General features: G+C 50.3%; 1 protein-coding gene across 1 annotated transcript in view; it reads right to left on the bottom strand.

The window, feature by feature from the left end:
* Positions 1-17,879, bottom strand: part of TENM4 (teneurin transmembrane protein 4) — a 786,343-nt gene that overhangs the window by 39,101 nt on the left and 729,363 nt on the right. Inside the window, 5 exon segments of the mRNA XM_005667171.2 lie at positions 2,264-3,141; positions 9,745-9,881; positions 9,884-9,898; positions 14,301-14,450; positions 14,453-14,532. Coding sequence (XP_005667228.2) covers positions 2,264-3,141; positions 9,745-9,881; positions 9,884-9,898; positions 14,301-14,450; positions 14,453-14,532 — 1,260 coding nt within the window.

The raw sequence follows: 17,879 nt of genomic DNA on the forward strand, positions 1-17,879 counted from the left end.
TAGGGCTTTGCCACTCCCGAGTACTGGTATTAAGCGGATACTTTGGATTTCTAAATGCTACTTTATAAAAAGAGACGGTATTTAACTTTTCCTTCTTCATCAAACATCAAATGCAGCTGTATCTTTCATTAAGGGGAGACAGGGAAGGGGGAAGAGGTGTAGGAAATAGTTTTCAGTTTCAGGGCTGGCTGAGACTAATGGCCACACCGACGTGTAAGCCTCCAGTTTGGGATTTGAGGGCACGACCTTGGGAACTAATTGAGTCCCTGATTTGCTCTGACAAAGAAACCCCTGTATTGGCTAAATAATGTATAAAAAGAGTTCCATTGGGCAAAAGGGGGGAAAGTGAATTATTTAACGTATTTCCATTTCAATGAGTTAATCAAGATAATGGCTGTTTTCCTGGATCTTTGTCTTTGTAAGTCATGAGGCCTTTGTTTGGAGAAAAGGGGTTTAGCCAGTGAACTTTGTACAGACTGCTGTGACTTTTTTTTTTTTTTTTTCTTTTGGTGCAAACTGCAGCTCTGTTGGCTTTGGACTCCAGGACTGTGAGGAACTGATGCTTGATCAAGCTTGAGAAGAACTTATGGTTCACGGACTCGGGTTCATGTGGGATCAACAAACTCAGCAAGGGGCAGCAGGGCAGAGCTGCAAGAGCAGGAGCTCCAGCCTCAGAGAGACTTCGGTGACGAACTCCGTCCTGCCCTGTCCTCACTGCGGAACGGGGGACAAATGAGCCTCTCTGAGCCCGTTTCTGTTTCCGGAAAACAGATATGGTCCCCCACCTTCCTCCGGGAGCTACTGTGAGGACGGAATGCAATAATGCCGTTCCCAGCCCGTCACTGATGCACAACGAGGCTACTCCCCGTCCCCATGAACTTGTCTAATGTCACATACTGGACAGCCTCAGTGGTGGGGAACACGGCTAAGGCCGCAAAAAGAAGCGGGAAAAAAATCTACGGAGAGAAAGAGATGTTAAGATGTCCATCCATGGAAGTTCCCTTCATGGCTCAGGGGTTAATGAACCTGACTAGGATCCATGAGGATGTAGGTTCCATCCCTGGCCTTGCTCAGTGGGTTAAGGATCCGGCATTGCCTGTGGTGTAGGTTGCAGACGTGGCTCGGATCCCGCGTTGCTATGGCTGTGGCGTAGGCCCGCAGCGGTAGCTCCGACTCAACCCCTAGCCTGGAAACTTCCATATGCCACGAGTGTGTCCCTAAAAAAAAAAAAAAGGGCAAAAAAAAAAAAAGGTCCATTCATTAAAACATATGTTTATATAAGGAACATATGCACACAGCACACATATACATAAAACATATGCATGTATATGTGTATATATACACATGTTATACATGGAACAACACATACATATACACACATGTATGTATATTTAATTTTGGTGAGGATTATAAAAGCTGAATGGCTGGTACTCTGACCACACCACTTTAGCAGCCCCACTCTGAAGAGAACTGAGGTACTCGAGTCGGCCACCACGACTGACACAGTGACATGCTGTCGTCACACGGAGGGAGGAGGTGGTAAAACTACTGATTAGGCACAGAAGCTCATGAAAGAATCACTTGGGGCAGAGATGAAGGGTTCTGTAGCTTCACTTCCCGGAAGCTATCTTCATGGTGCAGCATCAAATGCATTGCTGTTGTTTCTTATTAATGGCCCTGACTCATAAAAGAAAGATTTCATTATACCTATAAAATGTGTCTGGGAAGGGAGCCATGTAATGCGCTGCATAAATTCCACCCCAAATGCGAAACGTGAAAGAAACTTTTTTGCACCTCGAAGATGTGGGCTTTGCTTATGTGGACAATTCCTCCACATGGACCTGTTCCTTCCCCCACCGCCACAGTTCTGCACGGTGATCATATAAAGATGCTAACGCTTTCCCAGGTTCTTTTCATCCACACCACTTGCCTGCGGTATGTGGGGCAGGACTCTCTCGCTTCCGGTTCACAGTGGTGGAAACTGAGGTCTATCTAGAGCGATTAAGTCCGTGACAGAGGTGAGAATCAAGCCCCTCTCTTCTGACTCCCAAGCTCACGCCTTTTCCTCTATCCCACGTTCCTTCCTAGGAGCAATCGTCTGGGTGATTAACATGCAGAACACATACTTGGCGATGGCGTGCATCCCGAAGAAATGAAAATAAACTGCACCCGCACATTAACACCCGTGGGTCATCCGTTCCCTTCTAATCCGACAACGCACCCAGGAAACAAAGCCATCCAGTGGCCTGATCTTGATACTTACTCATAAAATGTTGTCCATCCATTTTCGTTGCTTTTGGTGGCCAGAAGGCCAGAGTTGCCGTGGTACGTCATCATGGCCAGCTCATGTCCTTGGGTGGTCACACTCTTGAGGGCGCTGTTGGTGCCCATGGTCACCCAGTAGACCTGGCCGTCTGGGACCACCAGCCAGAGGGGCATCCCCGTCGAGTCTCTGCGGACGTTCACCATGTTGCCGTTGTTGTCCGTGATGAGCGTGACGTCGCCGTCACCGGTGTAGGTGAAGTTGTACAGGTAATCTCCTGTGGGCAGGCTCTGGGTGTAGAGATGCCTGCCACTGGTGTCAAACAGGTAGAGCTCCTGGTCGATGGGCGAGGACAGCTCGTACATGTTCTGGGTGTTGAGGAAAGGCTTGTTCTTCCTGATAAACCGAATTCGGATATTCCCAAGGTCGGCCACGTAGAGCTCCCCATCGGCACACACGGCCAAGGACGAGGGGGTATTCAGCTTTGCATCCTTGGCATAGCCATCGTCTCCAGAGAAACAATCGCAGTTGGCATCATTTTTACAGTCGCAGCCGCTGGGGGCCCCGGCCACCAGCGAGATCTCTCCGCTGGTGGTGACCTGCCTGATGCGGTTGATCTTCTTCTCGTCGGTCTCCGCAATGTACAGGACCCCGTTGTGAGAGACGGCCAAGGCGGTGGCCGACTCCAGGGTGGCGTGGATGGCCACCTTGCTCAGCAGGAAGTGGTCGATGCCCGGGACCTGGCAGTGCATGGGCCTCCCGGCCACAATGCGCACCTGGTGGTTTTCAGAGATCTGCAGGACCACGTTGTTGTCCAGGACGTAGAGGGAGTTGTCCATTGGGTTGACGGCTAAGTCTGTGGGCCACTCCAGGCGGACCTGGCAACGGAGACACGGACACTCAAACGCCTGGCAAGGCGCCCACCCCTGCCCCTCCCACACCCCGTATGGCCCGTCTCTGTGTCCCAAGTGCCTGCACGTGCAGCCCTGCCGGGTCCTCACAGCCGCCTGTCATCAACCATGGGTATCAGCCCCCGATCATACAGCAACCCGGCGAGAGCTGCCACTGAGACACCTGAGGGTCTATGTCAGACTGATGAAGCACGCAGAAGGGGACCGCAAACAAATCGGCAAGCCGAAAAAGCCTGGGTTCAGATCCTGGTCCCCCCACTTGTGACCTTGGGCAACTTATTTTGCCGCCCTGAGCCTCGACATTCGCATCCATAAAATAGGAATGGCAAGAGTGCAGGGAGTCGGAGCCACCCGAAGAGCTGCAATAATGGCAGCTAATGCTGTGGAGGTGGGAGGGGAGGGCAGGTGGAGTCTGGAGGCTAAAGTGGAGTCGTTCAGAGGCTTAGGGAAGACGCTTTGTGGATTGTTGATATATACATGAAGGATGAGGCTTCAATTCTTTTGAGTTCACGGATTAACACATGGCTGGGTGCTGGGGATGCAAAGACAAAGTAACCCTGGCCCCTGTCTGACAGAGCTCCAGACCCGGGCCCCTCGAATCTGGAAACCTATTTGAGTTACCTGTGATGATTTTAGGAAGTATTAGTGCTCACATCCCACCTCGGAGCAGTTAAGTCAGATCCTTGGGGGTGGGGCTGGGGCGAAGGCAGGAAGGCTTCCTGGGTGATTCTACCGTGGGGGTGGGAATCACAACCGGACTTTTCTCCTTCAAGTGGGGTCACTGCAGAGCAGTGTGGGCAGCGCCTGAGGACTGGTCAGAAGTGCAGGATGGATGAGTTCCTGTCGTGGCTCAGTGGTTAACCAATCCGATAGGAACCATGAGGTTGCGGGTCTGATCCCTGGCCTTGCTCAGTGGGTTAAGGATCCAGTGTTGCTGTGAGCTGTGGTGTAGGTTGCAGACGCGGCTGGGATCCTGTGTTGCTGTGGCTCTGGCGTAGGCCGGCGGCTATAGCTCCGATTAGACTCCCCGCCTGGGAACCTCCATATGCCACGGGAGCGGCTCAAGAAAAGGCAAAAAGACAAAAAATAAAAAAATAAAAAGAAGCGCAGGATGGGTCTGGCCTCACCCCAGACCTGCTGAATCCGAATCTGCATTTCAGCAAAGTCTGGGTGGCTCACGTGCACACCAATGTTGGTGAAACCTGCCTCTAGATAATAGTTTCCAGCACCCAGAGGACAGGCCCACCTGGAAGGATTAAGGAGGCTGGCTGTGGGAAGGAGGGGGTCGGAGGTCCTGGGCCCCACGTCTGAGCCTCCTCGGAGCCAGGCTGGGAGGCTAGCAGGGGTCACAGGGAGCCTTCATTCAGGTGGGCTTGCGGGGGATTGCAGCTGGCAGGCCTGAGGGGAGGATGTTTTGTTTCTTGACTCGGGGGACACGGAGGCTGGGATGTTGGGTATCTCACCCTGGCAGGTGCTGGCACGAAGGGAAGCCCTTTGCCAGCTGTGTTCCCCCGGAGGTCCAGCCACAATGCACATGGGCTGACAGATGCTGCCTCCAGCTGATTTATCTACCCCACCCCTAAGGGCTCCTCACTTTAGGTTCCTTAGCCTCCTAAACATCCTTGACATTTGGTCCACGTGGGGGCTTATTTAAACAATGTGTACCTTTGAAGAAGCAATTTCTCTTCCAGAAATTTCTGCATGTACACCACTGTCTACTGAGGAGTGTATCACAGCCATTTTTAATAATGGTGATAAACTGAAACCAACCCAGATGCCCTATGACAGAGAGCTGGCTAAATAAATGATAGTACGTTTTGCTCACCCGTAAGTGAGAATACTCCGGGTAGCAGTTCAAAGTGCGGTTATAGATGGATATTTAATGACATGGGAAAATGCCATGTATTAAGTGGAAAGAATGGTTTACACAACGGTAAGCACAGTGTGATCCCAATTGGGGAAAAAATACAGCAATAAATTAGACAGATTATGGGTAGAAGGGAGATTAGAAGCTTGAGGCTATACGTCAAAACGTTAACCATGTCAGGATGAGAGCCAATTTTAACTTTCTTCTTTCTAAGTTTCAACTTTTTATATGTTCCGCAACGTGCATGTGGTAGTTTACTCCTGTAAAAGGACACTCCAGGGAGCTCCCGTCGTGGCTCAGTGGAAATGAATCTGACTAGCATCCATGAAGATGCAGGTTCAATCCCTGGCCTCGCTCAGTGGGTTAAGGATCTGGCGTTGCCGTGAGCTGTGGTGTAGGTCGCAGATGCGGCTTGGATCTGGGGATGCTGGGGCTGTGGCTGTGGCTTAGGCTGGCAGCTACAGCTCTGACTGGACCCCTAGCCTGGGAACCTCCATATGCCATGGGTGTGGCTCTAAAAACACACACGCACACAAAAAGACACTCCAGAAAATTATATGCATATCAGATGTGGCCACCTGCATCCGCCCCTTCAGCTCAGGGCCATTCTCAGGTTTCGGCAGGTCCTGCTTGTTCCCTCACCGCCAGCCTGGGTCCCCCTGCCTCATTGCACTGGGGGCCTGAGGCTTGCAGCGCCAGCAAGGAGAGCACGGCGTCACAGCAGCCCTTGGCTGCATCAAGAACACAGTTTACTCTAAAGTGACAGGGGAATGTTCACTTCCTAAAGCCCATTTCTTGTCAACACTGGCTGCTAAATATTTTATGCCCTCTGGTCCCTTGGCACCTTGGGGACCTGCTTGCCTAGACCTTTCTGCCTGTCATTATGATGAAAAGTTGGCTCCGGGATGGGTGGGGGGAGAGGAAGCCAGGGGAGGGGGAGGGAGAGGAAAGGGAAGGGCAGAACAAGGCTTTCCCGCTCTCCCCGCACACCCACGTGCACACAGGCCCCCGGGAGGGAAAGAAGGGGCAGTGCCCTGGGAGTCAGGTGCCCGTGTGCGATGGTTCTGGACCAAGCGCCTGCCCTGCTTTGATCTGGCCTCCCTGTTAGTGATGATCATGCAGAAGCCTCGTTTCCCGTCCTGACAATGGAGGGATGAGACTCTGCAATTTCTGAGGGCCCTCCAGCTCCCACAGTCTAGGCTTCTGAGATGGAACGGCGCTCCCTCATCCTGTCCTCTGGAGCATTTTAAATGCCTTTATTAAAGCACTCTGAGCCGACTGCCTTGTGGCAGTTATTTGCAAAAATGGACTGTCAAATGGATGAACGAATAAATGACGGGTGAACAGCACAGAGAGCGCGAGGGCTCTGCGGTCAGAACACCTCACTTGCCAGCTCAGTTCTCGCCACCGCCCCCCACCCCTCGGGCAATGCAGAGAATGAGTAGTTACAACCCCTTATTAATAGCTGCCAGACACTGTGCTAGGCAATCTGGGGACGTAATGGCATAAAAAAATTTCATTGCCACACTCCTGATGGACTCCAGCACAGGGCTCTGCATTTATAAGCCCATTTTCTTTCATCAAGCCTCAGTTTCTTGATCTATGCAATGGGAAGATAAGACCTACCTACCGCGAGGGATTATGGTGACAGCCGAACGAGAAAAGTGAAGTCATGCCCATCTTTGTATCCCCACTCCTAACAGTGCCTGGCACATAGTAAGTTCTCAGGAAGTCATTTTGGAGCCTAAGAGCAGAGGGTACGCTGTGCCTCTGGTGGCCACAGCCTGCAGAGCTGAGAACAGCCTGCAACGTCTCCTGTGTTCTCTGCTCTATGCCTCCCTCCGGGTCCTCCCTGTCTTCGTCTCTTCCCAGAGGAGATGGTCCAATTTCCTGGGTTCTCACCTGCCTCTGAGCTATGTTCTTTTTATTTTTATTTTTATTTATTTTTTTTATTTTCCCACTGTACAGCAAGGGGGTCAGGTTATCCTTACATGTATACATTGCAATTACAGTTTTTCCCCCACCCTTTCTTCTGTTGCAACATGAGTATCTAGACATAGTTCTCAATGCTATTCAGCAGGATCTCCTTGTAAATCTATTCTAGGTTGTGTCTGATAAACCCAAGCTCCCGATCCCTCCCACTCCCTCCCCCTCCCATCAGGCAACCACAAGTCTCTTCTCCAAGTCCATGATTTTCTTTTCTGAGGAGATGTTCATTTGTGCTGGATATGAGCTATGTTCTTATCTCTCTATCTTACTTCCCTGCTCCCATGGGCCAGTAAGGTAGCCGTGTGTCCCTGACAGAAGACACCCTGAGAACAAAAGCCAGGCCCCCTTCCCACACGTGTATATAAGAATTGATGGCAGAGTTCCTGCTGTGCTGCAGTGGGTTAAGGATCTGGTATTGTCTTTGCAGTGGCTTGGGTCTCTGCTGAGCAGCGAGTTGGATCCCCAGCCTGGCACAGTGGGTTAAGTTCTGGCGTTGCTGCAGCTGTGGTGTAGGTTGCAACTGTGGCTCAGGATTTGTTTCCTAGCCTGGGAACTTCCATATGCCTTAGGTATGGCCAAGGGAAGAAAAAAAAAAAAAAAAGAGTTGATGTCTGTATTGGAAAGTTTGGTAAAAAGAACCCCATGCTTAGATTCAAACGAGGGAGGTGAGGACCAGGGCATAGAAATTTCAGTCTAGGATTTCTGAATCCAAGTGCTGGATCCTCCCTCTCTGACACCATAGGACCCGTTGTCTCCCTCGCCTTTGATCCGGCTGCTTGGCCGTACCTCCAGCTAAAATTAAACAATTTTCCAATGTGCGGATGGAAAATTTTCGGCTCCCTGTGCTGGCTGGTAGAGGGCCCATTTTGAGAATTGAAAATACTGGGATGCTCATCCTCAGGCCGTGGCAGCTTCCTGACGGGTAGATCAAGCTTTTGCTCACAGACTGGAGAGGGAAACTCTGCAGCCGGCAAGGGGAAGCCTGCCAGATTGGAAAAACGAGTGGCAGAGAAGAGATTCCACGCTGGAGTATAACAATCACATTAGCTGGTGCAGAGGGAAACCACGCCAGCACCGGATGAGAAGAGACGAGGCTCTGGGCGAGGGGCGCCGGGATACATATTCAGCAGCGAGGCAGGTGTGACCAGCGAGGCCTCCCAGCCTCCACTGCCCAATGCCCGCGGAGCATAGGAAGCAGGTCTGCAGTCAGGCAAAGGGCCCATGTGCAGGCGCCCCTAGAAGTAAGGGGGCTTATAAAGCTAAGTGTGCCCATTGCTGATGCCCATTTGCCACTGAATGTGACTCGAGTCTCCTTATTTCCTTATTTTGCTAATGTTGGCAACTTGGATAGTCGCTGACTTAGCACCCGCCAGTCCTGGCAAAGGACCTAACAGCAACAAAGGACACATCCCTTGTCAAGTCATAGGACAAACTAGGGACACGATGAACAGCCAGGCCTCTGTGTCTCTCCCAGCTTGACACCGGTGCCCACCGGAGAAGGTTCAAACACTGGTGTGCTGAGGTTAAGTCCTTCCCGAACCGGCCCCAAGGCACACCCTCTGCTTCAACTCCTGCTCCTTCCTTCCAAAGACCCGATGCTCAGTGTTCAACTTTCCAACATTCCTTGAAGGTTCTGGGCCCATTAACATCTTTGTACCTTTGCCTACGCCATTCCTTTCGGGTGACTTGTCTCCTTTCTTTTGTATTTATTTATTTATTTTATTTTATTTTTGCTTTTTAGGGCTGCACCCATGGCATATGGAGGTTCTCAGGCTAGGGGTTGAATTGGAGCTGCAGCTGCTGGCCTACACCACAGCCACAGCAGTGCAGGATCCGAGCCGTGTCTGCAACCTACACCACAGCTCATGGGAATGCTGGATCCTTAACCCACCGAACAAGGCCAGGGATTGAACCTGCAACCTCATGGATCCTTGTCGGATTCATTTCCGCTGCACCCTGATGGGAACCTCCTCTCTTTCTGTCACCCATCAAGCTCCTATGTCACCTTCAAAACCCGGCACAAATGTCACTTTTTGGAAAAACAGGACTAGAAATTCTGTTTATCAGTCACCTCCAGAGTGCCAAGCAGGGCTAGAAGCCTTGCAGGCATTGTTCCATGTACTCTCAAGGCCATCTTGCCAGGCCAGTGTCAATGGTTTCCATTTTACAGATATGAAAAGTGAGGCTCAAAGGACCTCAGCGGATTACCCCCCCCCCACCGCCGCCAGTGAGTTGGGGGTGGAGCTGGGATTCAATCAATTAGTCAACCAGCTCATCACTTAGCAAATGCTGGTTGTGCTCCTATGTGTACCAGGTACCCTGGTTTCTGTGACAGAAAAGATGGACAGAATTCCTGTCCTCATGCAGCTTGTAGTCGAGAAAGAGAGCAATGTTCAAGTGGCTGTGAATTCAGGAGGTGACGGATTTAAACCCACTCTGTGTGAGGCTCTGTTGCCTTCGAGGCCTCCTCGGGAAGATTTCTTCACTGTCCCCAGAGCCGGCCTCTGCCACGCACTTGTCACCCCGACGGTGAACTCCCAGAGCCCGGGGCCACTTCCCTGCGTGCCCCCCTCATCTGCGTGTCCTCCGTGCTGCACCAGGGCCGTGCTCAGCAGCCTTGTGCAGCAGAGATGAGCAGCCGGCAGGCTGGCTGGGTGCCCGCCACGGACGCGTGTGCAGGCCCAGGGCTCTAGCAGGCGGCGCTTTCTCCTTACCTGAGAAATATCCATGACAGAATCACAGCTCAGGGGCCGGGCGGAGGTGAGGTCGTTGGAGCCCAGCAGGGTGGAGATGACGCCGTTCTGATCGATGCGTCTGATCATGGTGCCATCCACGAAGTAGATCAGCCCGACTTGTCCACCGTGATGCCTGGGGCAGAGAAGCCACCACAGGGAACTCAGCGTTAGCGGTGGTGACAACCCGCATTCTCTCGGACACCTCCCCCTCCGATGTGATTAGCTCCTCCCCACAGGCTTCAGGCCTTTCTTTATTTTTTTTAGTCTTTGCCATTTCTTGGGCCGCTCCTGCCCCAGGCTAGGGGTCGAATCAGAGTTGTAGCCACCGGCCTACGCCAGAGCCACAGCAACGCGGGATCCAAGCCGCGTCTGCAACCTACACCACAGCTCACGGCAACACTGGATCGTTAACCCACTGAGCAAGGCCAGGGATCAAACCCGCAACCTCATGGTTCCTAGATGGATTTGTTAACCACGGAGCCACAACAGGAACTCCTTCATGCCTTTCTAAAGACACGGAGGCAGACGCCCAGAGGCTGGGAGTGAATGACTCAAAGCAGGAATTAGAACCCAGGTCTTTGGATTCTCCGGGGCCCTGGTCCTTCCGTCTGGCTGCTTCTGTCCATTTCTACCGATCATCCCAGCCACCCACCGACACTGGACCCATAGCGTCTGGGAGTTTGTGAAGCGCTAGAGCTGGTGGTAAGGAAGAACGTGTCCAGTGTCAAACCTGTGGCACGGAGTTCCCTTCATGGCTCAGTGGTTAATGAACCCGACTAGGAACCATGAGGGTGTGGGTTCGATTCCTGGTCTCGCTCAGTGGATTAAGGATCCAGCACTGCCGGGAGCTGTGGTGTAGGTTGCAGACGTGGCTTGGATCCTGTGTTGCTGTGGCTCTGGTGTAGGCTGGCGGCTACAGCTCCGACTGGACCCCTAACCTGGGAACCTCCATTGGCCGTGGATGCAGCCCTAAAACAGCAAACAAAAGCAAAAACACAAAATCAAACCAAAACCCTGTGGAGTATTTAAATTAACCTACTTCTGAAGAACCTGTAATTATAATAATCAAATTGGACGACGGTTTATCTTTTCTTCCAAGATAATCATCCTTCACATTTTTCCCGTCTATACGATTTTAGTTTCATTGGTCATTTCAGAAGTCTAGAGTCTAAAGAAAGGAATCCTTTGGATTTGTGTAGGAAACACTGGTGAATTTAATTTCTAAAACAGGCACGTTGAAGGGAGAAGTCAGAACCGTTACTCAACGTCATTCCCTCTGTTTGCTAGACTCTTCCACTTGTTGACTTTCTCCCTGACCGCTGTGTGACCTCAGGCACGTCACTGGATGTCCCTGGATTTGCCTTGTCCGCTGGGAAGTGAAGGGATTGCTCTGGATCTGTATTTCTCACTTCTGTGTGAAGAAACACCTGTGTATGTGAATCATCTGTCATTTCTCACTTCTGTGTGAACACCCATGTGTACCTTTGCTGAAATGCAACCCCCAGGTGCCTGGTTGGAACTTCTCAGGTGGAGCCTGAGCATCTACCTGTGTTTTTGACAAGCATCTTGGGTGATGATGATACAAATCAAAGTTTGAGAACCACGCTAGTAAATGAGCTTCTTAACCGGTGACATGTATATCAGAATCACCGGAAGAGTTTTTTCAACATATACCTGCTTGCTTTCACTCCTGGAAATACTAGATCACAGGGTGGCTGGGACTGGGATGAGGCATGTTTTAAAAATGCTCACGGGTGATACTGACACCCCAAGAGTAGAATCACAGGTCAGACATTCCCTTATCCAAGTGTGAACTGCTCAGGGGCCATGGGGTTGAGAGACAGACAGGATGTGCCCCCGGGGAAAACACGGTCCAGACAAGATGGGGTTGGGGGGGCATGCAAATGAGTCAGGACTCAGGGAGGGAGAGAATCCTGCAGGCTTGTGGGGTGAAATAAAGGAGCTTCTGGTCAGTTTTGTTTTGCTCAGTTTTCTCTGGAGCAGGAACTGAACGAAGGGGTCAAAGCGTCATGGAGGCGGAGACCCTTGAAGTATGAAGCTCCCAGCTGTATAACCTTGGGGGGGTCACTTTACTTCCAAGTCTGCTTCTTCATGGGCAAAAGGCGTATAATAACAGCTGACCTGTAACAGTTGCCGTCATTATTAACGACTACAATTAGGAGAACGGGACACCCGCTGTGCGCTTGATCCCAGGCTCCACCTGTCTATGACTGGTCCGCAAGGTGGAGTTAAGACCCCCAAGAGGCTCTGAGTGATGAGCACCTACGGGAGCTGTGGTTCCTCCCGCCTGTTCAGGGCTGGAGACCGACTTCACGCTGAGCACGGGACAGCCTCAAAGTAGGGGAAGCCTTCTTCTGTCCCTGCCTGAATGGAAACTAATCACATTCTCCAGGCACTGGGACAGGAGCTTCCTTGTCTGCCTGGCCACGTCGGTCTTCCTTTTCGTCTGTGAGGACTGGTGAGTGCTCCAGGAACAATCCGATGCCTTGTTTACAAAGTTGGCTGCACAGGCCAAGTTGGCTGTCCCCTGATTAATGACTTTTTTTTTCTCCTTTTGTTGTGCTAAATAGACTCATGTCTTTTCTCCTTCCGTCCGCACAGCGTGGCACCTTGTCATTTCTATCTGAGTTAATTACAGGCTTTGGGGAAACTGCATTGTCATGACGTGTGTGCTGTGGGGGCGGGTACAAGGGACGGTGGAGAACACGTGTGTACAGAGGAACTGAGAAAGACCTGGAGAGAATATGAATTCTCAGGGAAAAAGGTCTTAAATCTAAGAGAACCGAATGTTGCAGCTGAAAGTGCCCTCGGAGACCATCTGCCCGATTTGTGCGTTGGGGAAACTGAGGCCCAGAGGAGGAGGTCACACAGCCGGGACTGGCAGAACAAGATCACAATGCAGGGTCCCTGTGTGCAAGTCCAGGCTATTCTCTCAGTGTTAGGAGGTAGAACCATAGAGGTCACAACTGTTAGCCCAGAGTCATCGCCTGCCCACTTCGGGTATGTGGAGACAGACGATGTAATATAAATGAGACCTGTATGAGATGTAGCTACACGGTAACAATTAGAAGAGGAATTACTATTTATGGGACATTTATCCTGTGCTGTGGTACCACTGTACTAAGCAAGCACTCACTTCTTGATAATAGCTAATCTGGACTACAACTGTACAGTAGATTTCTGTTTCATAGAGGAGGAAAATTGGGCTCAGAGAGGTGAAGCAACTCATCCAAAGTCACACAGCTATTAGGTGGCAATGTCTGAATTTCAGTGTGGGACTTCTGAGTATGGAGTAGACTCTTGTTGCAAAGATAAGTTCACTGGAGCAGAAAAGTAAGACTTGAATGTGAATCACTTAGATGAGAGGGGGAGAAATGCTTCCTGAGATCCAAGGCCAAAGACCAGTGCATGGGAGTTCAGAGCCAAGGGAGGCCCCCGTGCTGCCCAGGACAGTGGGAAGGCTTTTTGGAGGAGAAGCCATCACTGTCAACAGATACCCATCAGCAAGTGTTTACTGTCCTACAGGTCCTAAAGCCAATGACCTACAGAGTCTAAGCCTTAGGGCTCTTGTCGATAAAATAGGAGTAATAATATCTTCTGTGTCCATCTCCTAGGATTGTTCTGAGGGGCAAAATTCATACATTTCATGAGATGTCCTATAAAAATGTCATGAGTGATAGTATTTTTAAATAGTGCCAGATGTCAGGGTTTGGTTTCAAAGGAAGCTGCAGGTTCTCAAATGAAAGCTGGATTCTCCTTCATAAAACCTTCCCACTCTCCTGGGCACAGGGACCTCCGCCAGCTCTGGACTTCCATGCTCAGTTCTTTCTCCCTGCATCTCAGGGAGCACTCTCCCTCCACCCCATCTCAGTGATTCACTTCGAGTCTTATTTTTCTGCTACAGTGAACTTAACTATGCAAGCACAGGGCACTGCAGACTCAGTAAATACTTGGTGAATAAGTGACTGGAAAGTGACTGTGAATACGAAGAGCTCCAGCTTTTTGAAGGCCTCAAAACTGAAACTCAGAGTTCACCTCTCCAACAGCATGGGAGAGCATGTGCAAAGACATACACTGCCATGTTTTTATCAGACGGTGACACGAAAGGTTGCATAAATATCCAACAGGAGGGAACTGAAAAATAAATAATAGGACAACCATTTCATGGAATACTATATAGCCACTAAAAGTGAGTATCCAGAATACTCTTTAACGGAGAAATATTTGTGATACATCACTTAGGAGAATAAGTAGGTTACTAAAACAGCTTGTTTAATGGGATTTCATTTGGCTTGTTTCTGGTGAGCAATACATACCCACAACACTTAGGAAAAAGACTAGGAGGAAAGATAGGAAATGCTAACTGGCATTAGAATTGGAACAATTTAAACTTCGCTCCATAGGTTCTGAGTATTTTCTCACATTTTTTGCCACGACAAACACATATATCTTTTGGAAATGGAAAATACCCCAGTAAAGGTGACCTAGGGGGTTTGAAAAGCCAAAGGACCTACCCCTGGGGTTGGTAAGTGTGGCTTCTGTGGCCTTCCCACCATCTCCGCAGCGCGTGTCATCAAAGGGGAGGCACTGGTCCCCTGTCCCCGCCACCACCTCGGAATTCTTGACGAGGTCCTTCGCCACCACGGTGGACTTGATCTTAAAGACCGCCGGCTGTTGGTGTCAGAGAGGAAGACGGCCCCACTCATGGGGTCTGTGGTCAGGTAGTATTTGTGAGCTGGACTGTGGCTGCAAAACAAGGACACGGCAGCGGGTGAGCATTTTCTGCTTTCCTCACAGGGAGCCAGAGATGCACCACTTGAGTCCAGCAAAAAGGTCTTATGGGGGAAGTTCCCGTTGTGGCTCAGTGGTTAACGAATCTGACTAGGAACCATGAGGTTGCGGGTTCGATCCCTGGCCTTGCTCAGTGGGTTAAGGATCCGGTGTTGCCGTGAGCTGTGGTGGAGGTTGCAGACACGGCTTGGATCCCGTGTTGCTTTGGCTCTGGCATCAGCTGGCGGCTATAGCTCCGATTCGACCCCTAGCCTGGGAACCTCATATGCTGCGGGAGCGGCGTAGAAATGGTAAATAGACAAAAAAAAAAAAAAAAAAAAAAAGTCTTATGGGGACAATGTACTTATTTGAGGTGATAATAATTTTTCTGACCTCGTGGTTGGCCTAACTGTCCCTCCCACCCAACCATGAATGCAAAAGCCTCTTGCTGATGACCCTGATGGCCAGCCTGGTGCCACGACCATAGCGGTGCTCAGTACATTTTTTTTTTTTTTGGTCATTTTTTGCTATTTCTTGGGCCGCTCCCGGCATATGGAGGTTCCCAGGCTAGGGGTCTAATTGGAACGTAGCCACCAGCCTACCCAGAGCCACAGCAACTGGGATCAGAGCCGGTCTGCAACCTACACCACAGCTCACGGCAACGCTCGATCGTTAACCCACTGAGCAAGGGCAGGGACCGAACCTGCAACCTCATGGTTCCTAGTCAGATTCTTTAACCACTGAGCCACGACTCCCATGTTTTCTTAAAAAGACTGTCCATGAGGCTGACTGTAGGTGGCCTGGAAATCCAGGCCAGAAACATGAACGGATCTGACTTAAAAAAAACACTTAGAAACAAAATGAAATGAAACAAAAAGGATCTCAAGAGTTGGACACCAAGCCCCTCCCCCACAGCACTTTTACTGCAGCCCCGCCCCCATCCTGGGGCTGCTGGCTAAGGTCCCCGCCCAGATGGGACTCCAGCCAGTGTCAACACCGCCTTCTGTCGATGCTCACGCTATGCTTATCAGGAGCCAGGAGTCTCCCACCAGCAGCCAGACATAAATGAATTGCAGGATTAGTTGGTGATTTGCAGCGACACCCAAGGAAACAGGAACAGAACAGAACAGAGGAACAAGGCTGGGGATAGTTCTATTTCTGGAAAAAAGCCACAAAGACAACGCAGTGCTGACAGAGGAAAGCAAAGCTAGACCAGGACTGTACAGACGGATTACGGAAATGAAGGCACTGCCTCTAGGCACAGGGCAGAAAAAATGTACAGGCTTTGGGGACAGGTCAGTTTGGGTTCCACGTCTAGCTTGTCTTTTGCTGCTTCTGAACCCTGGGGCAGTTATCTGCCCTCCTGAGCCTCACATTTTATTTTCTTCATCTGCAAAATGGGGATGTGAACAGCTACCTTGCTGTTATTTTGACAGAATTATATAAAATCATATAGGAAAAATATTTGGCATAGAGCATGATACATAGCAGGTACTCGAAAACCTAACTGTGATTTTAATGACTAGTCATTATGTCTGCTTTGGCTTTTGGAGAGGACTCCAGAGTATGTATCTGTTATTAAGCCTGAATTTTGCTACCACATTGTCACGAGACAGGTTTCTACAACATTTCCTTAGGCTCTTTGCTGAAAACTCCATCTTGTCCTGCTTCACTTTACCCCATCTTCCTGCTTGAAAAACAGTCGCAGTGCTGGTAAATGACTTAAGCTTAAGAACAAAGACCTAAAGGCATAAGTTACTCATTGGGTCAGCTGAATGAGGACATAATGCGTTGGTCTAGGCACGATATGTCCTCTAAAGAATAAGAGAAAGAGGAACCTCATGGCCAAGTGGTTTATGAGTGGTGTTAGCAGAATATGCATTAGCAAAGAGAACCAAGGCGCACACCTAGGCTGCCCCAGACAGGCAGGCTGTTTGCAGAAGCGGAAGCTGAGACCATCCTGCTGAGCTGGTCTCGGCACCACATGGTACTGATTGACAATTTCTCCCAAGTCCAGGCCATACTGGATTTGAACTCAGAATTCCTGGGAAGCGCAGTGACAGTGAAGATTCTTTGAAATGCTATGCATAGATAGCCAACTCAAATGCTAATGATTGCTAAATGCCTAAAGGTCAAAGTTTAACCATCACCAGCTAAGTGACTTTTCAAATAATAAAAGAACTTATAAAATAATTAAAAAACACTATATCCTCCACCTATAGCCCCCTCCTCACTTGATGTCATCCTCAAGAGCACAATAAAAGCAGTGTGGTTTCTTGAGGCGGCGCTCTTGTCCCTGAGACCTTGAGTCCCCCGCTTCCCACCTTTACTTAAGATAAATGTCTCTGTGTTTTGTTTCATGTTAACTTTTTTCCTTAAGTTTCACAGCACCCGTTCTTCAGCCCCATCCTGCTGAGCTGGTCTCGGCACCACGTGGTACTGATTGACAATTTCTCCCAAGTCCAGGCCATACTGGATTTGAACTCAGAATTCCTGGGAAGCTAATTATCAGTTTCTGCACGTGGCCTGATGACTTCAGGTCCTCAAACTGCATCTCAGTATTGGTAGTCTCTAGCATTCCAACTCCGTGGGAAGTCTTCTGATTCAAAGGAATCTCCCTCTTTTCAGGCTGGATGGCCTGGCCCTGGCCACTTTCCCTGGACAGCGGGACACACGCTGGGCTGGGGGATTTGGGATGCAGACCGAGCAGGGCTAGAGGACCAGCAAAGCAGGGGCACCATATACCCCCGGAAGATGCAAGTCAGAGGGTCCGAAAAGCCTGGAAAGAAGCTATTTTGTATCTCATCAGGCATGGAAGGTTTGGGTCCTTTTGAAAAACAGAATTTTATTTTAGAGTGTGTTTCGAATGACATGAGAAGCCTGGGGCATGTCATCTTCATGTCAAGTTCTCCAAAGATTTTCATCTGGCCCCGATGGATGCTCACCATGACCGTCTCTGGCTTCGGGCGGTGGCTCAGGACGGGCTGCTTCTAACAGGCCCAGGCCTCCAGGCTCAAGGCTTTCCCTCCTGTTTTCAACGAAGACACCACGATCGTCTCGAACCGACTCGCCCTCCAGTCTGGACCCCACTGTCCCAGAACCTCCTTCTCAATAAAGGGCAGGTCTCCGCCTGCAGCCTGGGTCCTCCTCAGGCTGCTCTGCTCTAACCTGAAACCCAACTTGTCACTCCGACGCTTTCTCTTCCAGGACCCCCCATTTCTTTCGGGCTAACTCAGACTCCCAGCCCAGCATCGCACAAAGCCCTTGATGCTCAGCTGCCACTCTACTGTCCCCGCCTCCTTGCGCCGTTTCCTCTCAGATAC

The sequence above is a fragment of the Sus scrofa genome, chromosome 9 (genome assembly GCF_000003025.6).
Source record: "Sus scrofa isolate TJ Tabasco breed Duroc chromosome 9, Sscrofa11.1, whole genome shotgun sequence".
Lineage (NCBI taxonomy): Eukaryota > Metazoa > Chordata > Mammalia > Artiodactyla > Suidae > Sus > Sus scrofa.